This window comes from Pocillopora damicornis, chromosome 1, assembly GCF_964200805.1.
Source record: "Pocillopora damicornis chromosome 1, jaPocDami1.2, whole genome shotgun sequence".
NCBI classification, from domain to species: Eukaryota; Metazoa; Cnidaria; class Anthozoa; order Scleractinia; family Pocilloporidae; genus Pocillopora; species Pocillopora damicornis.
Window position 1 is genome coordinate 16,303,950 of NC_142670.1, and position 26,611 is coordinate 16,330,560.

The 26,611-nt window shown below is 38.6% G+C and overlaps 1 protein-coding gene across 1 annotated transcript; it reads right to left on the minus strand.

The window, feature by feature from the left end:
• Window positions 1-2,723: 2,723 nt before the first annotated feature.
• On the minus strand, window positions 2,724-26,611 carry LOC149052336 (uncharacterized). The gene is made up of 7 exons (XM_089180753.1): window positions 26,605-26,611; window positions 26,025-26,145; window positions 24,761-24,832; window positions 23,687-23,758; window positions 16,523-16,594; window positions 4,141-4,212; window positions 2,724-3,401 (listed from the first exon to the last, which is right to left on the minus strand). The coding sequence occupies exons 1-7, from the start codon at window positions 26,609-26,611 to the stop codon at window positions 3,326-3,328; spliced, it is 492 nt and encodes a 163-aa protein (XP_089036879.1). The 3' UTR covers window positions 2,724-3,325.

The following is a 26,611-nucleotide window of genomic DNA, read 5'->3' on the forward strand; positions in this document are numbered from 1 at the left end:
TGCACACTTATTATTACATCCTTAGTTGATGTGTGACGGAAGTATCAGTCAATTTAATATAAGTCTTGTCAATCAACAGAGGCAAATAAACGACTGCGTTTTTAGACGTTTCGATTCATCCAAATATTTGACAACTTTGAGGTCAAATATCTCCCCTTGCCAGAAAGCTGTAACACTAATCTTAATTTCCTTTTATAATCCATCATCTCATCTCTGAAAACCAAAAAAATATTTGGGAACTACCGCATTTTTCTCTTGGATACCTTTTAAAATCTGCGACTGTGACAAGTCTCTCTCAACTATACCTGTCACGCAATTCTGGCTCTAGCCGGTCACTTGACCAAATAAACCTACATTTTTTAGCTCTTCATACAAGATGATTGATCAAAGAAAGCTAAAAAATGGAAAAAAACTTTCGAGATTTTCCGTAGGAATGGAAAATTTCACATTTAGAGAGATGCATGTAAGCGAAAAATCGATGGGAGAATCGTAGCGTTTTTTTTTCTTATGTCGTTTATTACTTTGGAGATTTGCTAAAATCAGCAACTAAGGCTCTTGTACAGAACAAAACATTCGTAAGTCTGTAATTTGATTAATTATTATCATTATTGCACAGTTCACAATAAGGAAACTGTAACAGGAAAGGAGATTTTAGTCACATGTCGCGTGCTTGTTGACGTCCAAGTTCATGTGTATAACAGCTTCGTTTTTTTAGACCGCGGATGACGGGAAAATCAGCCCCCTCGTTGGAAAGGAAATATCAGTAGCCCCATAAAATTCCTTAATTGCGCCATGTTTCCAGAAAATAAGACTGGAAAATATTTTTCCACTTTCCATCATCAAAAAATTCCACGCAGAAATAGTATTTGTAGCGTGACTGCGTGACCTTTCATGAGAAGTAAAAATTTTTTGTCTTTTTTTACTAGAAAGCACTTCTAAAAAGTTCCTAATCCTTCTGTTATTTCATTTGCCTGTTTTCTACTGCAAATATCGTCTGCATTTGCTGTTATTTTCACTGATTGTCCTGGCCTTTCCTGCGTGCACATGCGGACCAGTTGGTATACAGCACCCTTTCTAGTTTTTTTGCGTGGTGTCGGGCCAAGGTGTGTAGGTCTGACTTGAAAGATATCTGCACACTGCAACACAGGTTCCTATGTTTTCTCCTTTTTCTTTATTTTTATTTTTATTCTCTTTCTTGCATTATCACATATCTATGTTATTTTAATTCCCTCAGCGCGTTCCCTCAGATTTGGAAGTAGGCTATGAAAAGTCAATATTGACCAGAATGACCAGAACTGAAACCTTTCCTATTACTATTTATTTCAAAGAACCCCTTTTATTTATAACTTTCTCAAGATAATGTGTTTTTATTTGCTATTTATTTCCAGAACACTTTAAATTTAAGATTATTGTTATTAATACCTGTTTTTAGAAATAAATGGACGATGCAAAGTCGTTCACAACGTGATTAGAGAAAGTTGTTGTTAAAAAGTTTTCAACTCTTCGTGCAGTGGAGTTATCAGAACGGATTAAAAAAAAGGTTTGTGTTAAATGATGCTTCTTTCATGTCATTGTATGCTATATTTACGCGATTTGTTTTAAACAACTTTTTATATCTATATCTAAAGTTATTATTATTATTACTTTCTGTTTGTTTCTTTTTAAGGCTTTTTAATTAATAGATTTAATTTGTTGGGTTGGAGATAAATGGACGATGCAGAATCGTTCACAACGGGATAGACGCTTAAGGGTGCCTGCCACATTTTAAAATTCTCCTTCCCAGTTGTTACACTTCAAGCATTTTGAATGGCTTATTCAAACTGGTTTTCGCTTTTTGACTAAGCTACAGGTGTCACTGGGTTGATATTTTTTTTCTTTCTTCTTTTCTTTTTTTCTGTCAACATATTACAGTTACTATTACCATCTTTTTTCTTTTTTTGAAAGCTTATTTAAGTAATAAACTTTAATTTATATAAAAAAACATTGCCAATGCAAAGTCTTTCACACTGGGATTCAGAGAAAGTTTTTTGTTCAAAAGTTTTTGTTTGAGGCTACTTTCTTATCCGTTTTTTATATTATATCTTACAATTTTTCACACAAAAAACTTTCCTCATCAAATCTCTTTAAAAAAAAACAAACAGTTTCTCTGGTTCAATGTTGTAAACACTTCTCTTCCACAAAAAATTCCTGCCACCCCTCACAAATTAAAAAAAAATTCCTCCAAAAGGCTTGGAAAAAGGACATAATGGCAACAAACCTAATTTAGGCGCTCGAAAATAATGGATATCAGCAGGGAGAAAAGCCCTGTCCATTACCTGGTTTTATTCTCTATGACAAATCATTATTAGGATTTTTATTCCATGATCGCTAAAAAATTTCTGGGTTCCGTTGGTTTAGTTCAAATGCACCTTATCGAGCACGACCGCAATTAAGCACAATTAAGTTTTGTGATCTGTTCTAGATATATCCCAGTATGGAATATAATTTTTCAAGAAGTGAGGTTTTTTCACAGGTTTTATGTTGCCCGTATCACGCCTATATCCACTTTATTAGAAATATAACCGGTAGCGGTTAAAATCTTTACAATTTTTCGCCCTGTATAGAGGTGTTTACCAGAAGTATTTTGTAAGTCCACTGAGCTCGTGGTAAGATGATTCGGAGACGCTTGAAAGTTGGCTCTCGAATTAGGAGGGGCTGGTTAATGGGATTGATACCCCCTTCTGGCCTATCAATCATTTTCTTCAGATTAGCAAAGTTTGTAAATTTAAGGCATACCGTAATATTGTTTCATAGACACTTGAAGAGAAATTAAGGGTGCATGACACATTTTTTTAATTCTTATTCTTAGTTGTTGCACTTCGAGTGTTTTGACTGGCTCATTCAAACTGGGCTCGGTTAAATTGAACAAGGGTACAGTTGTCACTAGGCTGACTGTTTTTAATTTTTTTTGTCATCTCTTCGTGCAAATGAGAATAATCAGAAGAGAACTGAAACACAGACCTGAACTTTGAACCGCATAGAATATTCTTTACTTGATATGTTGAGTAGTTAAGAAAGAGGGAAGGGTCTAAGGGGGAAATTTCATCCTCGAATGATTCCTTTAACAAATTTGTTTACAATTCTTTTTTCTTTGTGTATAATCTATCACGGAACGAATTTTCCGAAACCAATGCATGTCTCCAAGGACATTTTCAGTCCAAGTGTTAATGCTGCTTTATTAGGATATAACCCATAAGATGCGATAGCACCCCCGCATTAAAATGCCTACTTTCAAGGTTGGATTCTGTGCGTTCCCCTTACACCAATATTAAGAAAGACTCCAAACTTACAGCCCTTTCAGCTTGGTATTGTTACTGAAAATGCCAGATGGTAAATTCCTCAGGTGGTTGTTGTTCAACCGCCTATCAAAAATAAGTTAATATATATTTTCAATTGCATGGTTTACGACAACAAAGTTCAGAGAAAAAGAGGCTCGAAAAAAATTTGTTACTTCTTTTCTCCTGCTCTGATATAAGGGCCTAAAATATACAGTTGATTAATATTACATTATTTTCCGGACATGGATTTGTCAAAACGGAATAAAGAAAAAGTTTGTGTTAAATAATGCTTCTTTTACATTCATGTATATTATTTTTTACGCGATTTGATTCAAACAACTTTTTTGTGTATATTCACATTTAAGGTTATGTAACCTTTGCGCCCGAAAGCATTATAATAGTCGCGGGAATGAATAAGTTAAAAAAGCATTTTGTGCTGTATTATCCCATTGTTTTATTATACATGGAAACAACTACTCACATCAGTATTGGTGGCTAGTGGTGGATATTTAAATCGCCGTTTTGCAGCTTGGTAAATATCAACCACTGGCTACCTCCACTTGGCTGAATAGTTGTTAGCTATGAAGAATTTCTAAAGAGGAAAGACTTAAACTCGAACAATTGGTACCCCTACCAATCTGTTGCGATGTAATTTTCATTCCTTATCTTTCCTTAGAGACTGAATGGGCACAATTATTACGAATTGGGAACACGTTATTACGCACTAGTCTTTGTTGGTGACTGTATTTTTTCTTAGCTTGGTTTTTGCGTAGATTTGGGCTTAAACCTTTAGCATAAATATTGAAGCAGGGTATAAACTTACAGGTTCCGCAACAAGACGTTTTTATCAAAAATGTCTGGTGATAATTCCTTCAAGTGGTTGTTGTCTAACCATCTAGCAAGAAATCATGAAAAAGTGGTGTTAATTACATTCTACGTATTAAAGAAGGCCAGGATCCACAATAAATGCCTGCAAACAAACCTATAACAAGGAACCGATGCTTTCTTTTCGATTTTCCATATTTGAGTCTAGGGCAAGACAATGATCTATTTTTAAGAACAGAATGACTGATCTGCGATAAGTAAACAAGCTATACTGTAGAACAGAAGGACTTTGAGACTTTTAATCGAAGCATTGAAAGCAATTGAACACTTTCAAATTCCTCTCTTCGTCCTACATCTCCTCCAATCACTTATTGTTGTCAGTATTACATAAGGCTTTAAGATACAAACTGATATGTAGTGTAGACCACATCATAAGCTAGGCGACATTGATTTGTTTTAGGGTGGGGAGTAGGGTAGGTAAAGATATCAAAAGAAGTTTGAAAGGGAAAAATATTGAACTAATAATAGAGAATGTCTGGAATAGACAGACTTTAGAAGAGAAGAATGGGTAACGTTTTCTGGTGTTACGAACGTTTGAGACACGGCACAATCTGAGTTTCCATAGGGATAATTTTATTCCTGAACATGTGCAGAGGTGGCCTCATCGAACGGTGCCAAAAGCCCACTGAGGTAAGACCTTTATCTATAAGGTCGTCAGTTTTTACTTAGGTTTTGGTCTTGGTGGAGGGAGACAGGTGAAACAGGGGGACAGGGGGGAGGGAGCCCGGGAGAACAGGGGGCAAGAGAGGGATCTATCTGAGAGGGGGAGCGAGAAAAGAAATTTTAAAAAAAAAAACACTCGTTTTTTGTTTATAACCGTTTATCATCCAGTTTTAAGACCAATTCCTATTTAACTTCCACCAATGCGTTAAGAATGCTTTTATGAACGAGAAAATGTAGGTTTATTCTCAGGCTGATAAAGCAGCATTCGTTTTGATCAAACTGGATACCTATCGAGTTTGGTTTCCCTATTGGTCATGAATGAAGTGACATAAACTATGTACACATTTGTCAATGTATCGCGAACTGTAGCAGGCAAAATTCTTCAGTACACAAAGCGAGTCGGGTCAGATGACTTTGAAACCTCTATTCAGTCTTTGAATCGTATAATTGAATAAAATCTCGCATTCTGATTGGTCAACGAAGTGAAGTATTTAGCGTGGAATTATTTTGTGTCAACCTAAAGACAAGTGTTGAAGAGACTGAATAAACACAACTATTATTTATTGAGAACACTTTATTACCTACAAGTCTTTATTGGTGATTGTCGCTCTGCTTAGTTTTTTTGCATCTTCGTGACTTTTGTCACCTTTGTCAAATAGTCATATATTGTGAGCGAGTATTTTTCATGATTCAATAAAGCATTGGTAGCAGAGTCAGAATGCCCAATACGCTATGTCATAACATAACTTAGACACAACGCACGTTCTGATTAATCAAAAATCTACTGTTACTTCCTTTTAAAATCAAATAAAAGTGAAACGTCTTCCCGTCCTGCTGTCAAATGGCGCTACTGCTGGCGAACTCCTAAATTTTAATTTGCTAAAAGCTTTTGATTTGGAAGAAACGAGAACACTTTGAACGCCAAAAAAAACTACAAAAAATTAACTTTTCTAAAAATATGATCTTTTTTTTAAATTCAAAATTCAGTTTTACTACAGGGTTGCTCCGTTTTAGACGTTTTAAAGTGAAAGACCCTCAGAAACTCTCCACTAAAGCTCTCCAAAGTACTCGCCAAGATCATGGAAAAACTTGTATGTACTGCTTCAAGAAATTGCACGGGCAAACTAAATGCATTTTCCTTTAGATATTTCTGAGAATCTTGTCTACATGATTATATGGGGAAAAAAACCCTTCGAAAGTAGATGTGCACTCAAGATTTACGGCAATTCTGTTTGCTGTCCGCGATTTCAACTTTCACTTGATAGTTTTTGCCAAGTTTATGCATTCTAAACACTGTAAACAACGACTCCATGGCAATTTTAATTCAAGCTGAGACAACTTAAACAAATATTGTTAAAGAGAAAATTGTGTATTGCGAGTAAACAAAATAGCTGGACAACGTTTGAATCAGTACACACGACACACGGCTCGATGTTGTTGTCTTTCGAATTCTCCGCCTTCCGACGTGATGTGGTCTAGTAATGTTATTAAAGAATTGAAAGTTAAACCCTCACAATGAAAATAAACTCCACCTGTTAAAATCCTACAACTGAATTTATTTTTCAAAATAAGAAAGTTCCGCAAGTAAAGCTGCTTTCTAGGCTTGCTAACTTTAAAAGATTTCCTTACAGACTATCATGAAGAATTCTTCATTGGCATGTTATTGCTTATAAATTGTTTTCGCGTTCTCTAAATATCCCAAGTGGTTTATATACGACGTCAAAGCAATGCTTAGCTATCCCTGGGCAAAGTTCACAACAGAATTCAGAAGAAAGTTTTTGTCCAAAAAAACCTTTAAAAGTGGTGTTTAGTAAGTTACACCAATTAAGAAAGGTTAGGAAACACACAAAATGCTTGCAAACAGGCTATTAGCGTCAATAAAGCGATGCTTACTTGTTAGTCTGCGATTAGAAAACGAGCTATACGTATACTGTAGAACAAAATGACTTAGGGTTTGTTTTTTTATTCAAAGCACTGAAAACAACTGAACACTTTAAAATTCATTTCTACTCCTTCTGTATCCTCCAATCACCCATTGCTATAATACATAAGGCTTTATCACTCGAACTCATATGAAGTGTAGACCACTAAATGAGCCAGGCGACGTTTATTTGTTTTAGGGTGGGGGGTAGGGTCGTTAATTTAAAGATATCAAAGAAAGTTTGAAAGGGAAAAATATTAAACTGTTAATTAAGAATGTGTGGAATAGACAGACGTTGGCAGAGAAGTGTGAGGACAATTTTCTTGTGTTATGACTGGCTGATGTGCGGCCCTGTCTGGGTTTCCATACGGGAAATTTGGTTTTTAAACATGCCTAGAGGTGGCCTTTTCGAACGGTGCCACATAGCTGCAATGATATCGGTGTACAAATGTATGTACTGGTTTCCGCAGCCAGCCGTAGAATTGTGCCTTACCAATAATACTAGAGGTGGGGAAACTAAACCGCCATCAAGTGCATTTTATTAATTTGCCTAAATTGCCAAAAAAAAAAAAAAAACGCAGGAAATGACGTTTCCGAGACCCTACATTTAAAAAATGATGTGATGACAAGGCGAACAATAACGTGTAATAATAACCACCAGCGCTGCGTTCAAAAATACAAACGGTTTAACAATTCATTGGCGGTGTGACGGTAGCGACGTGATTCATAATTTCGTTCGTCGCTACATACGTGCATTGCATGAGGCTACAAAGTTTGTCGGATGTGATATATTATTACGACCCTTATAAAACAACTACCACAATGATAACGAGACTTATGAAAATCATAATTCCCCGCGATGGAGTTAGACAGGAGTACCGAACGTTACATTTAGCTTTTCGTATATACTACAAGTACGTTTCGGGAGTAGGGTATGGCTAAAACAAAGTGGGAAAAACACATTCTAGCTTCGCAAATCATTGAAGGTTAGGTGAACCACGACACTGTCACGCTCAGGACTGCATATCATTTATTATCAGACAAGTTTTGTGCCTTTTCGGTCGTGGATTTGCTTTGGGTTTTAACCGAGGGTTTTGTTTCCTTTTTTCAAGTTTCATGTTTAGGTTTGTTTAAGTTATAAACTTAAGTTTGTGGAAATAAACACCGAAGTAAGTTAGTTCACAACGGGATTAGAGAAAGGTTTCGTTAAAAATTTTTTGTTTGAGGTCACTTTCATATTCTGTTTTATGTTCACATCGTTCCCATTGTTGTAATACATAAGGCCTTACGATTCAAACTGACATGTAGTGTAGACCACATCTTATCAAAAATTATTTTTGTTCTTAAGAGCTCCAGGCACTTTACAATTAAGATTATTATTATTATTTCTTGTTTGTTTGTTTGTTTTTAAGGCTTGTTTAAGTTATAAACTTTAATATGTTGGGAAAAAATGGACGATGCAAAGTCTTTCACAACGGGATTAGGCACTCCAGGCACTTCACATTTAAGATTATTATTATTATTTCTTGTTTGTTTGTTTGTTTTTAAGGCTTGTTTAAGTTATAAACTTTAATATGTTGAGAAAAAATGGACGATGCAAAGTCTTTCACAACGGGATTAGAGGAAGTTGCTGTTCGAAGGTTTTTGCGAGAGGCTACTTTCATTTTCTTTTATATAGACGCTTAAGGGTGCCTGCCACATTTTTAAAGTCTCCTTCTCAGTTGTTACTCTTCAAGTATTTTGACTGGCTCATCCATACTGGGTTCTCGCTGATTATTGTTTTGTTTTGTTTTGTTTTTTTTTTTGTCAACTCCTCGTGCAAAGGAGAATAATCAGAAGAAAACTGAAACACATGCAGACCTGAACAATGAGCTGCATAGAATATTCTTGACTTGATAACCAGACTGGTTAAGGAATGGGGGGAAGGTCAAAGGGGGAAATTCCATCCTTGAATGATTCCTTTTACAAATTTCCTCACAAATCTTTCTTTAACAATCTATTTAGGGAACGAATTTTCCTTAAAAAAAATATGTGATATTACCCACGCATTCAAATGTCTGCTTTGAAGATTGGGTTCAATGCGTTCCTCTTACACCAATATTGAAAAAGAAACCAAACTTACAGTCTCTTCAGCTGGTTATTGTTGCTGAAAATGCCTGATGGTAAATTCTTGAACTGGTTGTTGTTCAACCGCCTATCAAATTGCATGGTATACGACGACAGCATTAAAGAGAATAAGAATGCTCGACAAAAAGTTGTTACCTTGTCACGATTCTGTGAACTCAAAAGGGTTGTTTATTGTGCGAACTCGACTGCCGCCACGTGTGTATTCGTTGTCGCCTAAGTCTTGTAAATATAAAGATGTTCATCGGCCCGGTGGTGTGACCGTGTAACGCAATATCACGACATCTTCCCCTTTTTACAAAGTTTATATTCAAAAGTTAATTAATACTTAATGTTCGGTTTCGATCACTGTTCAAATCACATAAAATCGATAAAACATTGTTCTTCATTGAAATCATAAAAAGATAGAAACAGAACCCAAGAATTATGTAGCGGCTCAATCATTCAATGTTCAGTTCATATGGTAATCCTGATGCCACAAAGGCGGTCGACGTCTGCGTTCTGATCGACGAGTTTCAATCCTTTGTGGCTCAAGCTCAGTTCCCATCTCATTTTCAGGTGGCATTCTCTCTGTTTCGGTCTCGCCATAGAACTCCGGTGGAGGAGGTCCTGGCTCTGTCAGATTTGGCGCCGGTTTGAGGGTAGACTCGGGCGGAGTTAGTTCTACCAGACTCCTAGGTGGTGCTGTTTCCGGGGTCAGGCGCAGTTGCCGACGGTTGCGTCAGTATCGCCTGCCGCAAACTTCAACTTCATAAGACCTGTTCCCCAAGGCTTTCATGCAGGTCCCCAGACTCCATTCCTCCCTTCCGGGAAGCCGCATCCTGATGGCCTGTCCACACTTTAGTGCCTCTAAAGGGTGAAACTTTTTGTTGTATTGTTGAGCTTGTCTTTTCTTGCGCTCAGCTAATTTGGTGGCTGTTTCCTGGTGTGATGGCTGCCGCAGGAGCGTTTCATGGGTTGGTAAGAAAGTGCGTGTGCGGCGTCCCATCAGTCTCTGTACGGGTGATGTTCCTAGACCCTCTGCTGGGGTGTTGCGCCAATCCAGAAGGGCTAACAGCGGGTCTTGCCCATCCGCTTTCGCTTTCGTCATCAAGTTCTTGCAGGTCTTCACGGCATTCTCGGCGCGGCCATTTGACTGGGGGTAACGGGGGCTCGAAGTTCTATGTTCAAACTGCCATTCTCTCACGAATGCACTGAACACCGATGACGTAAACTGAGGTCCGTTGTCGGTAATAAGCACGTCTGGTATTCCATGGCGGGCGAATTGTACTTTACACGCAGCTATCACGCTAGCAGATGTGGCCACCTTAACCTCCTGGACTTCAAAGAACCCACTCCAGTAGTCGACTAGGACAAAGAAATGTTGTTGCCCAAGGTCAAAAAAATCGGCACCTAGCATCGACCAGGGACGCGACGGGATCGGATACGGTTGCAATTCCTCGCGGCACTGATCTGGCTGGTACGACTGGCAGATTGAGCATTTGGAAACAAAGTCCTTTACTTCCGAATTCATGAGGGGCCAATAGAGGACCTCCCTAGCGCGACGTAAACACCTTTCGATTCCAATATGTGATCGGTGAATTTGCTTCAACATTTCTTTTCTCAGGAAAGGGGGTACCAGCAATCGCTCCCCCAGGAATACTAGTCCCATGTCTTCTATAAGCTCACTTCGTTTGTCATAGTAAGGCGTCATCTCAGGGGTACAGGACTTCCTTGACACTGGCCATTCATCCTTGATTGCTCCGATTAGCTTTTGCATCACTGGGTCCCTGGCAATCTCGTTTCTGAATTCAGCGAGCCTGTATGGTGCAATCGAGAGGTTTTCTGAATGATCTATCTCCGCAAGTGTACAGATCAGACTTGTATCGTGCTTGGAGGCTTCGGTGGTGTTGCGGTATGCTCGACTCAGTGCATCTGATACCCACATAAGTTCCCCTTTTTTATACTGCACATCCAGGGAGTAATTCTGAAGGGCCATCAGCATTCTCTGGAGTCTCTTTGGTGAGTTGTGTATTGGCTTGGTAAAAACTGCCCTTAGTGGTTTGTGGTCAGACTCGATGTGTACAACTTCGCGTCCCAGTATGTATTGATTGAACTTGTCGGTTGACCACACTATGGCGAGGAGCTCTTTCTCGATTTAAGCGTAACGCGTTTCGGTGTCGGTCAGAGCTCGCGAGGCAAAGGCAACGGGCTGACCCTTTTGCATCAGTACTGCACCTAGACCCGTTATGCTGGCATCGCATTGGATTGTCACTTCTTCAGTAACATCATAGTATTTCAGTACCGGGGCCTTGGCCAAGTATTCTTTGACTGTGGTAAATGCTTTCTCATGCTGTGCAAGCCAACACCACTCGACGTCCTTGTCCTCAAGCCTTCGCAAAGGTTCTGTCATGTCGGACAGGAGTGGCAAGAATTTGGCCAGATAATTGACCATCCCCAAAAACCTCTTCAGGCCTTTCACATCAGTCGGCGGTGGCATATCCAAAATAGCTTCAACTTTGGCTGGGTCTGCCTTTAGACCATCAGGAGTCAAGAGGTGGCCCATGAAACGCACTTCGGTTTGAGATCTTTTCAGCTTGAGTTTGTTGAGCTTGAGGTTCCACTCCCGGCATTTCTTGAAGAACGCACGTTCGTTCTTTTCAAGGCTCGAGTTGACCTCTGCGTCAGTTTCGCCAAATCCAGCGATGAGGAAGTCGTCAGCGATAACTTCAACTCCTTCTAAATTTTCTACGAATTCATGCATGCGTCGCTGCCAAACTTCAGGCGCACTTGAGATACCAAAAGGCATGCGGGCCCATCTATAACGCCCAAAAGGCGTATTGAACGTTGTCAGGAAACTAGAAGCATCGTCTAAGAGGATTTGGTGGAAACCATCCTTGGCGTCACAAAGAGTAAAGTTCTTGGCACCTGTTAAGCGGGAGGCCACTTCATCGATAGTCGTCAACTGGTAATGCTCTCGCCGAATGGCACGATTTAAATCTCTCGGGTCAATACAGATGCGTACTTTGTTTGGCTTCACTATGGCCAACATGCTGGATACCCACTGCGTCGGTTCTGTTACTGGAATAATAACTTTACGATCAACAAGTTCGTCCAGCTTGTTTTTGATGCATGGACGCAAGGCTACTGGCACTCGCCTCGGTGCGTGGACCACTGGTTGCGCCTGTTCGTCTATGGCTATTTTGTATGTTCCCGGTAGGGCCCCTAATCCGTCGAATACGTCCTCATACTCTTCGAGCAAGGAGGCTTTGGGACACTTGACGTGTAATGCTAGGACGTCACAATTATGCAAACTCACAAAGCCAAGATTGAGGCTGGTGTTCAATGATAAAATCGGTTGATAGTCTCCGTCTAAGATGTTAAACTCCATTGAACTCCGCTGTCCACGGGACCACACAGGCAGGGTAGCTTTACCAGCAATTGTGCGGCGATCCCCTGTGTACGAGACTATTTCCTTTTGGCATGGTTTGAGGCGATGAAGGAGGGTGTCCCCAGTGATTTGCTTGTATAATTGGGCCGGGAGAATGTCGCACTGCGACCCAGTATCTATTTGAAACTGGACTTCTGTCTTGGGATCTGGCCCATAAATGTGGAGTTTGACCACTGCCAACTTTTCCTGGCCTTTGCTCTTACTAGTAGTAGCACCAATGTAGTAGGGGTCGTTTCCCATGTCGACGGCTTCGTGGACCGCCGAAACTCTACTTTTCACTCCTCGGGGATTAGCGCGACATTTATTCGCAAAATGATTCATACTCCCACAGTTAAAACATGTTCTTCCATACGCGGGACAATGACGTCCATGCACCATTCCGCAATTTCCACATTCTTTAGACGGTCTTCTAAATGCTTGTGACTTAAGTTGTCGTTCTTCTTCAGGTTTTTTTGCCGATCCCACCTTCCGTAACGCATGAACTGCACTGTCTCCTCCAGCCATTAGCTTTACTTGCTGTTGGGTCTGTTCTGACGACTTAATAATGTCAACTGCTTGTAGGAGAGATAAATCATTCAAACGGAGAAGTCTCTCGCGGACGCGATCATCCCGTATGCCTAGCACGAGGCGGTCACGCAAAATTTCATCTGGTGTGATTGTATCGTGTGCACAGTTTTTTGCGATAGTTCGAAGCTCCGTAAGATACGTCGAGATGTTTTCGCCTGGTTCCTGGTTTCGGTTGTTGAACCTATAGCGTTCATATATGACCTGTGTCCTAGGAATGCAGAATTCGTCGAACTTCTTCAGGACTTGTGAAATGTCGTCTGCGTTTTCGTCTTCGTTCCAAATAAAGGTATCGTGGGCTCTGACGCCATCCTCGCCTATAATGCTTAGTAATGTCGACACACGAACTATGCCCTCTTGTTTATATACACCAGTAGCGATTTCGTAGCGCTGCCACGCTGCTTTCCACGATTTCCATGCGGTGGCTAAATTGTCGTCAAAAATAAGCGCTTTCGGCGGGGGCAAATTTGACGGGGGAATAAAAACTTGAGTCGGCGCTGGTGGCACAACTATGGATGCTTCAGCTGCTTCTGTCATCTTTAGGGGTGAGCCGATCCCACTTCTGACACCATGTCACGATTCTGTGAACTCAAAAGGGTTGTTTATTGTGCGAACTCGACTGGCGCCACGTGAGTATTCGTTGTCGCCTAAGTCTTGTAAATATAAAGATGTTCATCGGCCCGGTGGCGTGACCGTGTAACGCAATATCACGACATACCTCTTTTCTCATGTTCTGACATAAGGGCTTGAAATATACACTTTTTTATTACAAGATTTTTCATAGATGGAGTTGTCAGAACGGAAGAAAAAAAAGTTTATGTTAAAAAATGCTTCTTTCCTGTTCATTGTATGCTATATTTACGCGATTTCTTTTAAACACCTTTTTCAATTATATCTAAGGTTATGAAAGCAAAAAATCTCAACAAAACTATTGCTGATTCAATATACTTTTTCCAGCGTTGATTGCCCCTCTCGCTAAGAGCGGTCCTCTCGACTTCCCGTCAGAAAAAAGTTTTCTTTTATTGTTTGCCCATGAAAAGGGTTTACAAAACATTTTTCAAAAATAGTATAGTTGTTCTCCAATTCTCTATTTTTGCGTTGCCACAAGCCAAAAAAGTTTTTTTTGGAGAGACCACACTTGTGGACAGCGATTAAAAGTGTAAATTTCACAGATTTTGTCCAGCGCGCACTGCAATAACATAGCTCACGAAATTCAATCTTGCTACAAGTTAAAAGATTTGTTCAGTTGGTTCACAGACAAAATATGGAAACTTCTTTTCTATATCACCAATTTGAACGAACAAATTGTCCAAATGCAGGCGTTAATCGGGCTAATAAAGCATATCAGTGCATAGTTTAACACCAATGAGATCATCGATTGCCTCAAACCCGCGGATATATATCTAGTTTCCATCCACCAACATCTTGAAGGAAACGTAAATTCACGTGTTTTCTCAATTGCGCTTGTGGCAAAGAATATTTGAAAATTCTGAGAATTGACCAGGATCTCCTTTTGACCGTTCAAACTTCGTTCGTTTATCTTCTACGTTGAGGATTTTAGGTTTCATGACAACTGAATGGAGAATAGATGCCGGGTTGTCCTTAAACGTTGCGTAAATGTGATCAGTCGTAACGCTCGCGCGCTCGCGTGACTTACAAAATCAAAAAAGGTGATGAGGAGGCGCCTTCTCGATAACTTACGTTGAAATATCAGGTCATGAACCACGCACAGTGTGGAGAAGATCAAAATTAGAGAATAAAATTTGGCATTCTGGTCATTACAGACATATCGCGTTGCTTAAAAGGACACAAAAACAAGTTAAAATACGTAACAGTGTTTATATTTACAAGACAACACGCATACACTCTGAAAGAGTTCTTGCAGTTTTTCCCGAGTTTTGGTACATGGAACGCGATGAACTCGCCCTCCTTTCTGCAAATTTGTTGCCATCATTAATGATGTTACGCTGTAATGGACCACAATGGTTTTCAGCGACGAAATCGACATTTCCCTGCGACCATCAAAATCAACTGAACAAACCCAGCTTGATGCATTACGAGATGTGAATGTGCTATTTTTCCCTCGTCATATGACCTGTCTCGCGAAACCAAACTTAGTTACTCTAAATCTCTTTAAATGTTTACCTGATTTATGGAAAGCACCTGATTTCTCTTTTGGAATGCCGAGACGACGTATCGAGTCATATGAAGTACTACCAGCTATCCAGCGAAATCCTCGAGTACAAGTATTTTTGTTTCATTCTGGTCATTTTGGCCTCGACATGAAAAATTAAAACAGTTGCTGGTATGTTCTAAACATCCGAACACTTTAGGAATCATTGGAAATACGGTGAAAATACTTGTTGCCACCAAGAGCACGAGGGAAAATGTGAGGCAGTGAAAGAAAGCCAGACTGACTGGAGATGTTTTCGAGTTTTTCGGAATTAAAGTTGTTGTCGATTACATGAGTAAAATATTTGCAATTTCTCGAGAGTGACAGCTATTGTTTAACTAACAATTGATTCGTAAGTGCCTATCTGGCCTATATGCACCAGCAGACAAAACCGGAATTCTCTTGACAAAATTAAAGGACAAATTGTGTCATGACAAATGTTTTTCTCGATTTTTGCATCCGCTTAAAAAATTCAGAGCTGTCAAATTTCGTCAGCGCTTGATCTGCTCATGAGTCAGCCGGTATAGTGTGCCAATGTAATGAGAAATTTGTGCTCCGACACCGCCAATAAAAAAATATTTGCATTAAAAAACAAACAAACAAACAAAAACAAATGAAACAAACAAAAAAAAGAACAAAAACAAAGCAATGTATTTTTGATCTTTAAAGATCGTGTGATCGTAAGTTTGTTTTTAATAATCTCAATTAATGTTTTAAAAATACTCCACCTCAACTGCCGCCGATTTTTTATTACCACAGTCTATAGAGTGCTGATTTATCCGCGAATATGAACATTTCGGCGAGACACGAAGGAATTTCGTCCATAAAATGTCGTCTGGGGCACACACGAGCAGCCATTTCAAATCCTTGTTTACCCATCAGAAACTACGTGACTACACAGCTAAAAAGATTCTATTGCTAGGCTGGTCATTTTATTAAGAAAATTGTACCGAAAAACAAAGTGTATTTTCCTTTAGATACTTATGACAATCTCATCTACATGACAACGGAAAAAACCTTCAAATGCAAATGTGCGCTCAACATTTATGGCAATTCCGTTTGCTGTCCGCGATTTCAATTTCCACTTGTTAGTTTTTGCCAAGTTTATGCAATCAAAACACTTTTCTGCAAATTTTTATGACGACTCCGTGGCGGCTTTAATTTAAGCTGAGGCAGCACAAACAAACTTTTTTTAAAGGAAAATAGTGTAGCGCGAGTAAATAAAATAGTAAATAAAATTCTCTAACGTCAAAGAGTACATCTCACGCACCACTCACTCCCCCCCCCCCCTCCCCGGCCTCAATTTTTAAGAAGCCAGAACATTTCTCTCTCGTGACTAGTTTTGATTGGAGCTGACAAATTGTTGCCCTGAGCTGCTGCTATTCCCACAAGTGCGAAAAGCATCAGACGCGTTCCTTACACATGAAAAAAGGTTCCAAACTTACAGCAACTCCATCTGGGTATAGTTACTGAAAATGCCTGATGGTAATTGGTTCAACTGGTTGTTGTTCAACAGCCTATCAAAAATAAGTAAATGTGGTGTAAATTGTGTGGTATTCGGCAACAAAGTTAAAGGAATGAGTATGCTCGAAAGAAATGTTTTTTTCTTCTCGTGCCCTATACAAGAGCCTAAAATATACAAGTTATCAAACTAATGTCTTTCAAGAACTGATCTCATCGTTTAGGCTTGATGTATGAAGGCCCCAGAGAAGATAGAACAGCTTTAATTTGAGACAACACTAATTGAGACTTCCTAATGGTGAAAGTGTCAAAATCTTGGGAGCTTCGAAAAACGATGTTGTAACTGGGTCTTTTTGTCTTTCTTCGCTACATGAAATATTCAGGAAATATTGATTTGCTAAAAATATCACTTTTCCATGCTCTTTCCTACACTCATTACCACATGGAACAACGGGGAAAAGAACACCTTCAACTCTATTCGTCTAACCTGACCCTGTTTTGAACTGTCGCATGGTAACCATGGATGCTTTGCAATATCACGTGACTGTGTAATTTTTCAGGAAATTGCTTTCTTTTAAAGATGCATCATGCGGCATTTCTCTGTTCTTTTGGAAACTTATCACCGAAATACTTGTGAATGGCGAAATTAACCAGTGTTGTTGACTTGGTAAAGCGACTATTCAAGAAAGGAGGGTCTGAGGTAGAGCCACCCCAGCATTGCTTTCTTTACATTGTGTTTTCTCTGATAATGTATGTAACGAACAACAAATCTTCCCTTCCCTGTTGATCAAGTTTTATTGTTTTTTGTCAATGTTACAATTGACGACTATACTCGCTGAGTGAAATTCGGTTACAGGTGGCCCAAGTTCTCTGTGAGAAATAAGCCTTTACGAGAGTTTTAGCTCCGCTCTCTAACTTTCCAGCGAGAATTCTAAATGACCAGCCACTTTAAAGTCCTGCGAACCCGCGTCAAGAACGTCTTGTTAAACCCGGAGACCGTTAAGAAATGGTCGGCCTAGACACGACTCGAATTTTTCCCCAAAGATCAGCTCATAGTCTAATATACTAGACCAAGAATGACATTCAGCCACCCGAGGAAAAAAATATTTATTTAAAAAAAGCTTTGTGTCGGATTCGCCCTTTGAGACTGTAGAAAGTAGGCAACATGTGAATGATGCTTTCCGTAGTGGAATTCCCGCGCTTAAAAGGTGTCCAAATATTTGGCAGAAGTTCTATGGAATATATTTAAATAAAATTGGGGAAAGCTATCTGGCTCTCGCACTGCAGAGCATCGAAAAATTATCGTTATCTACGGAGTTACAGAGAGGGGCGGAAACTCCCATACAAAGTTTTATAACATAAAACGCTTTCCAAACTATTTTGTGTTTTCCAAAATAGCATTTTCCGTGAAAAATGGACCTTTTAGACATATATTTCATATCGATTCCGCAAAATATCGTGCTTTTTCCAGACAAAGTGAAATGTTGGCTTTAAAGCAGCACTATTTAAGCAAAAAACACGGAAATTTCTCCTATTTGATAAAAGCAAAACGCTTCAGTTTTCACGGATTAAGAAAATGTGTTGCTTCAAAAGAGCAACATTTTGTATAATTAAACGGAAAGTTAAACGTAGGTACAATTTACTCGTACAAATATTTATTTTTTTACTGCGTTGCTTGTTAAATCTGGTCAAAGTGCACATAATGCTCTGCACGTTTAAGAATGGAACGATAAAGTCTTTGATTTTAACCCTTAATATGTTTAAGCGGTTTTTTTTTTCATTTTTATTTGATATGGTATCAAGAACTGTAATGCAGAAATTCTGCAAAGTTTGACGGCCCAAGCGTGCAAAAATTCTGCACGCCTTGACGTCCAGTGCTGCTGAAATTCTGCATGGCATGGCGTCCAATGATGCAGAAATTCTGCAAGGTTTGACGTCCAGTGCTGCAGAAATTCTGCACGCCTTGACGTCCAGTGCTGCAGAAATTCTGCATGGTATGGCGTCCAATGATGCAGAAATTCTAAAAGGTTTGACGTCCAGTGCTGCAGAAATTCTGCACGCCTTGACGCCAGTGCTGCAGAAATTCTGCACGCCTTGACGTCCAGTGCTGCAGAAATTCTGCACGCCTTGACGTCCAGTGCTGCAGGAATTCTGCACGCCTTGACGTCCAGGGCTGCAGAAATTCTGCACGGTACGACGTCCGCAGCAGCAGAAATTCTGCAAGCAATGACATCCTGAGTTAAAGAAATTTTATGTGTTGCAAGGTCAAAGCTGCAGAAATTCTGAGTCGTTGCTTTTCCATTCTCAAAAAAGACAAATTGTAGAGGGCCCACGCATACCAACAATTTCGATCAGTTTTCTATTTATGCTTCTTCTATTTTTCAGTGATCATAGTTGAAATAACAATACTGTGTATGCTGATGTTTTTTGAATGATAGGATAAACTTGTGAAAATAAATCCACGGTTGGAAACTAAAGGCTATTAACAGAGGCCCATACCCGCTTTATTAAACAGAACTATTCATAAATCATGCAGGCTTTTAATCAAATGCCAAAAGGTAAGTTGTTGAAAGGAAATTAATTTTCTCTTCCCTGCAAAAAAAAAAATCGTGTAATTGAATTATTGTACACATTCAGGATGAGCTCCTAACACATTTAAGATTCTTTTTAAAGTTTGTTTTCAAATTTTTTAAAATTTCGTTTAATCAAAGAAAAGATGGAAGTAATCCTGTCTTGGCATAGGGAGAGCTCATCTGTTGCAGAATAGATTGATCTGTTCATTTTTAAAGAAATTTAAAATTAGATGACCTTGGAATGAGGACTGTCGGGAACCGTGAACAATGCCTTAAGTCGTTTTTAGTTTCGCTTTTGTTGTTTTTGTCATGACCGGAAATGTCTCCAATCAATCAATTTCCTAGAATGTACTTTGTGCTCCGAGGTATCACGTTTCTTTTCTAGATGGTTGAGAAATCCTGCACGCGGTCGAGTTGTTGTTGATGCTTTAGTTATACCTGGATTGTATTCGTCGATTAAAAGAGTTGATTAATCAGGGAACGTGTCTTTGGTGCGTTTTCGACAAGGACACTTGAAGCTGAATTTACATCACCATCACTGAGTGACGATATCGTCATTAATTGATGAGATAAATGTTTTTCCTCGAAGTTACCCGTTCAATAATTTTGATTTCAACTGACGATGCAAGATTTAGATTTTTGACTCCTCTTCCTTCTGTTCACAAGGCGATGCAGTACTGTTGATCCAATAGTATCCAAGAAAATTAGTCTTTCACTGCTCACACATAATTGTCTACAATTACGGGGGTTTGTAAGGCCTCCTTCTGTACATATGGATCTGAAAAATTAAAAGAAAGTGAATTTACATCACATGCACATTTCAAAACAGGATGTATGAATTCATCAACACTATCTTGACTATGATTTGAACAGGTCTTGGTGTAACTAGACTAGCTTGGCTTTCGCGCAGATAATGTTTTACTGAAGTTTAGCCGTACTGAACCTTTCGTATAACCGTGGGTTTATTGAAGCAAATTGAAACGCATCCCTTCAGTAAATTCGTTGGAACTAATTTGTCCTAAGAGAGGGATAGTAAGATATTGCAGGCCTAAGACGAATTTTCAAAAAATCAGTTCATGCTTCATGGACATAAAAGAGAAAATTTCTAATCTCTCCTCTTATGTTCATGGTTTCAGGGAAATCTTGAGGTTTTCACGCTATGAAAAAAAAAACCAAAAAATTCAGGTTCAAGTATACTTCAGGCCTCATACAATTTCGTAAATTCACGAATAACGTTAACCTTTCAGTAAAATTCACGCGTCGCATTATAACTTTGGCCTTCATCACGCGTCACGTATAAACCCTTAGTGATGCACCAGTTTATTCATACCTTAAGTTTCCTCTCAGAAAGTGATTCTCCACAGGGTCCAGCAAAGGAATGTGATGACTTTTGCAAAAAGTCCGCACCAATTATTTTTGGAGAAAAGGTAAACTCTTGTTCCTGTTCTGTAAAGATACGCAGCTCCTGATTGTATTATTTTGATGCACCATACTTCCAATACTCCCATTCCCCTTATCTTTCGGAGGCATCTGGCGTATGAAGAATTTAATGGACGCAAATGAGATGTGAGTTAGTTCAAAGACCAACTATTTTCAAAGCCGACGGACCGATGAATCATGAACTCGTGTCTTCTCATCATTGCCTCTCTTGTAATAAAATTTAGGGCGCAATTAAGAGCGGCGAAGAGAGAGTCGCAAACAACGACATTTCTGTCTGAGGTTTTCACACCTTCAAATCAATTAAGAATATAACATTTTCCCGTGAGTGCTAATCTAATCAACTTAAAGCTTCTTTGATTCTTTCTCATGCTCGTTAACTGTTCGAAATGCCTTGCAATTGTAAGGCCTTGTCCACACTAAACCTTAAACCTTCTTAAGCTCAGAAATTTGAGGGTTTTTTTTTTATAACCATACTAAGGAAACAGATCTATTTTTCATCGTCCCGGCGGGCTATAAGTACACTGGCGGCACATTGGGCATGCACTCAATTATGGTTAATTATAAAACTAAAGAGCCGCGACACCGGCGGTTTTGAAAGGCACCGATTTCGCCCAATGAATACTGACCTTCACATGCTTAGCGCTCACGGTAGGCCTAGTTAAAGATATGAAGTCTCCATTCGTTTGCATTATATACCAAATTGGCGAGTATAGGGTTAGTATTTCGATTAGAACTCGTAAGCTGTGCACTGTGCAATTTCACCAACGAGGGACAAAAGTCCCTTCAACCTATTGTTTTACAAACCGCCGACATCCGCTCGTAATATCCCAAAAAATCGTAGAATTGGGCTTTAGTCAGTTTTGTTTGCTATGCGCTCTTGTCAGACTCTGAGTTGAGTTAATTTGTATCCGTCGAACAAAAATATTTCAACCGATGATGGCGAGGACACCGAAAACATATCCCATTTCTACGAGCCATGATAATTTTTACGATTCGGGAATCACCACCAGAGGAAAGACATCCCAATGAAGATCAGTGGGTTGACTTCGATGACTCAAACAATTCTTTGAATGCAGGATCTTTCATTTATGGAGAAATAATTCCGGATTTAGAGAGTCAATTAGAAATTGAAGGTAAAGTTAAAATCACCTGAATACAAAGTATCACAAGCAGCAATTCAGTGTCGATAACTTTTCTAATTTCAAGGTTGACAAGAGGTCAGAAGTATGCAAGTGTGACAGGTAACGCGAACTTCAGTCGTAATGTATCGTAACGATAAATGTAATTTAGTGTTATCAACTGAGTTGACAACGTAAATTGGCCACTGCAAAGAGTTTAAAGGCTGACGTTTCGAGCGTTCGCCCTTCGTCAGAGCGATTGGGTAACGATAAATATAGAGCGATTAGGTAACGATAAATGGTCTGAGTCAAACTTTGTTTTCCAGGCACAAGTTTGCGATCTCATCGATATAGATACAATTTTACCAAACGCTTATTGAATCGTCATCTCTAAGTCGATCTCTTATTTATGAATTGTATGTTTTCAGTCCTCGATGGAGATGTAGAACCCACAAACATTTGATAAAAGCACATTTTAGGCCAATTTTGTTGTTGCGAAAATTGATACGATGCATTAAACATTAGTGAATTATTTCAGATTTCTTGGATTCCGTCGTTGTTTTCAATGCAGAACCCGGCCAAAACCAAAGGCGCCCTCACAATGGCTTTTTAGAGTGGGTCTTCAGTACATTATCCCTTTCATTGGTTTGTGACTTATTAGGCAACATTGCACGGTTTGATTTTTCTTAGTCCGGAAACAGTTGCAGCTGACAGAGAGAGAGGATTGTTTTTCCTAGAGGCTTATTTTTGCCCTCTTATTGAGATACACATGTAGCATTATTACCCACTGTAAACATTGGTGGAGATATTAATTAAAATCTGTGATACTGTTAATTTAGCTTTCCTCTGAGTAGTGAACGGTTTAAAGTTTTCATCAGAAGGTTGAGCATTAATTTCCCTGTAGTCTTTTTCAAGACAATGCAAGATTTAAATGATATATTTGCTCTCAATTCATCACGGATACAGATATTTTAAAATAGGTCAAAGGACTGAAATCGTGACTATATAGAGTAGATTGCTTATTTGCTGTATAACAAACTTCAATTTTATAAATTAATGATATTTTTCAGTCAGTTTTTGTATCTGATCATAAAATAAAGTGATATGACTAAAATTGTATGTTGTATTGCTTACTTTTTTTTTAACATTTTTAATATTCGCATTTTATCATGTGGCATTAAGCCATGTGCTATTTAAGGTACATAATTCCTGTTGAAAGTTAATTGACAGAATATTTGTGGCATCTGTTATTGACTGGCTAGAGAAAGACTGTTATATTCCTGTATCCATGAGTGAATTTCTGCAACATCTGGTGAATGAGAGGATGGAGAATTTCTGCAACATCCAGTGTATGAGTTGTCACAGTGTTTCTGGGACATTCAGTGACATTCTGTGACATTCTGCAATACCTTGTGAAAGAGAGGTTGCAGAATTTTTGTGACACTCAGTGAATGAGTCGTTGCAGAATTTCTGCAACACCCAGCGTATGAGTTGTCACAGAATTTCTGCGACACCCAATGTATGAGTGGTTGCAGAATTTCTGCGACACTTAGAGTATAAGTCGTCGCAGAATTTCTGCAACACCCAGTGTATAAAGGGTCGCAGAATTTCTGCAACATCCAGTGTGTGAGTGGTAGCAGAATTTCTGCGACATCCAGTGGACTATTGGTTGCAGAATTTCTGCAACACACAGTGCATGAGAGGTTGCAGAATTTCTGCAACATTCAGTGACTGACTGTTAGCAGATTAGACGGATTACCTCTGCATCTTTTCATGATTGTCCCTTAACACATAGTTTCTTACGGACGCGCTTGATATTGCAGAGGAAAATGTAAATTTTCAATTTATTTTAAAATTTGTCCGCTAGATTTGATAATTTTTAAGTGATTACCAAAACTTGCAGAGGAAAATCATTAATTTATCCAAAAATGTGCTATTTTGGAAAACACAAAATAGATTGGAAAGCGTTTTTTAAGCCTCCACTGATTTAGGTTATAAATGAGCGGTGGTAACTTACAGTGCCTTCAGCTTGGTATAGTTACTGAAAATGTCTTGCGGTAACTTTTTAAGCTTGTTTTGGCCCAAGTTCCTATCATAAAATCGTTGTATTATTAAAAAAATTAAAAATATGTATACAAGAAAAAAAATAATAATAGAAATAAAAACTTTTGAGTAAGCCCTGCTGTATAGCCATTTATCTAACTTTTCTTTGACATCTGCAACCATTTTGATGCCTTCTCCAGGTTAGATGGACCCCTTGTTTTACGCCAGGTTGGGAAGGAATACATCGATGAATCAGTAATCGAAGTGTGTTATTATTAACAATATCAATTAACTTAAGGGTTTAGAAATTCGTAATTCTTTGCAAAAACTAACTTTTTTCAAAATATTATAATGTTTTGCCTTTTTAGATTCCAGCCTCCAATTCATTGAGCTGAAGGTATGCCTAACAGAAAGCTTTGCAGCCGGTTGTTTACTCAACTCTACCTCAAGAAATTTTTCATATCACGTTCGATTGCCGATAAGCGCTAACTCAAGGTTACATTTTAATCTGGGTTCTTTTTTGCTCCGTTATTCAAAAGCCTCTTGAGATAATTTTCTATATCGCTTTCAGAGCATCCAATTATCACATTCCAGAAAAAAAGAATTCGGATCTGAAATCAGATTTCACACACACTAACCCTGGGTTATCTTAACCCAGCTTTAAACAACACCGCCCAGTAGATTAGGGAAAGGTCTTACTTGACAACCAAAGTTGGTTATTGCTCCTGGAAACTTTCTGTGGCCAATCTCTTAGTTGATTCTAACCCAAGTCCCACTTAAGATGTTACTTCATATGTTTTGAATAGGAGCGGTTTGTAATGCGAATAAACGAAGCTGTTAATTAATCAATGGAATATGCAAACGAATGTTAGCACAAAGCCATTCCAGATGAGAATCGTTATTGTGTTGAATACGCATGGTTTGCAAAGCGTGGTTAGTGACGAATACTTTTATTTATGATCGAAATATCATCGTCAGTCCCTGTTAAGATATCGCTGACCTTTTAAAGTGAAATGTAAACATTATAGATCTGTTTAATTTAGCTTACAGCCAACTCAGGTGAGTATTGTTGATGAAAATGTCTTTTGGCAAGTCGTTCAGCTGGTTGTTACTCAGGTCCCTGTTAGAAAAAATCGATACAACTGTGTTAAATACATACGGTTTAAAAACTGATGACAGATACTTTTATCAAGAGATTCTAAACCGCTTCTATTTCTTTCCAAACTCTTTTTTCACCTTCGCACGATATTTTCGCTTCAATAGCCCATTGTTTAAATGTACTGTGTAGATCAAGTTATCAAACCAATGAGGATGAAAAAAAATGGGAGTACGATTCAACTGTGATTAAGTAGACAAGTTTCCACGTGTATGATTGCATAGATTATGAACCAATGATCTTAAACCATTTCTTGTTCGAAATAACTTGGCAGTAAACGACATAGAGCAGAATGCAGTAACTTGAAAATGTCACAAAGGCCTTGTTGCATATTTCAATATTAATAAGAACAAAACAACAATTTAAGAAAAGCGGCATTCAGTAGTAAACTCTTCCAGATGTACGCACCGAGCAGTTTTACTCAAATTCGTCCGTTGTACACCAGAAATGGATAAATTGCACTATTGTTCCAGCCATTTCTCGGTGAGATGGTATTCATACCGTTAGACCTACTTTTTCACAGTTATGTTTGACTTTTACGGCTACATTTAAGCAGTCATGTAACACCTAAGATAGTTCTGAATATAATTAAAACAGTTGAATATATTGATATATATCTAAGTTTTTTGAAGTTCTCATGATTTGCTTGATATTTCAATTTCTAAGGGCTTCCTATGCATTAAGTACCGGTATTTCTAATAGAAACATAAAGCATACTCCGCCGTTATTGTTCACACTCAACAAAATATGTCCGTTTTGCGATTCCACTTTGCCTTCACGAAGTCACGAAGTACTGCCTTATTGTTTAGCTTTGTTCTTGTTTTGTGACCTACTGGCATGGACGTTAGCATATTTTTTAGTGTAGCCAGCCTTGAGTTTACAAGTACAGTTTTCCTTTTACATGGCTCGACAGACTTGGGAAACAGTAGTTCTAGTTAGGAATGACCCCCGTAGAAAACCCACGATCAAAAAATTCAATATTGAAGAATTTCCAGTCATTGACGTCGACGGCACCACGCAAAGACTAGTGTAAGACTGATTTAGAAGTCGCTCTCACTCAGTTAAGATGAAGAATGACATTCATTTGCTTCGTAATCTGCAGTTTAGTCTGCAACTTACATGGCACCTCAACAATTGATCTCTTGTTAATACTCACAACGTCGCTGTGGTAAGGGGAATTTTCCACGGAAACGACATCAATTCTTTTCCTGTACAGCTCACACGCAACAGATTGTATGTTCCCTTCAAAATGTGGCAATCACAAGGACCTGGGCACTCTGAATATTAGACATTAAGTATTGTTCATATAATTAAATCGCTAAAATATATGTAGTATTGCAAAGAAGAAAATCAACTTGTTTTATCGTATCGAGAAAAAAAAGAAGTAATGATCTTTAGAATGATAGTATACAAAGAAATGTTCATGAGATAAACTTCTAAAGTTAGGCTAAATTTAAATTTGCGGAATTTTTTCAACTTTGCAGTATCTACTTTGAACTGATAACTAACAAACTCTTATCACTGTCAGCATTTAGGGAAGTCAGAATTTAAGCTAAAACAAAAAAAATTCAGTGAGGAGAGTGTCTTTCTGAGAGGCCGAACAGCGCTAAATAATTAGAATAACTAAAGAAGAATAGTTCTCAGGTTCATACGTAAGATACGATTAATGTTTCTATTGCGCGAATTAAAAAGTGGATATGATAAAATGCTGCTTACAAACCGTATGACAAAATTACCGGTCAT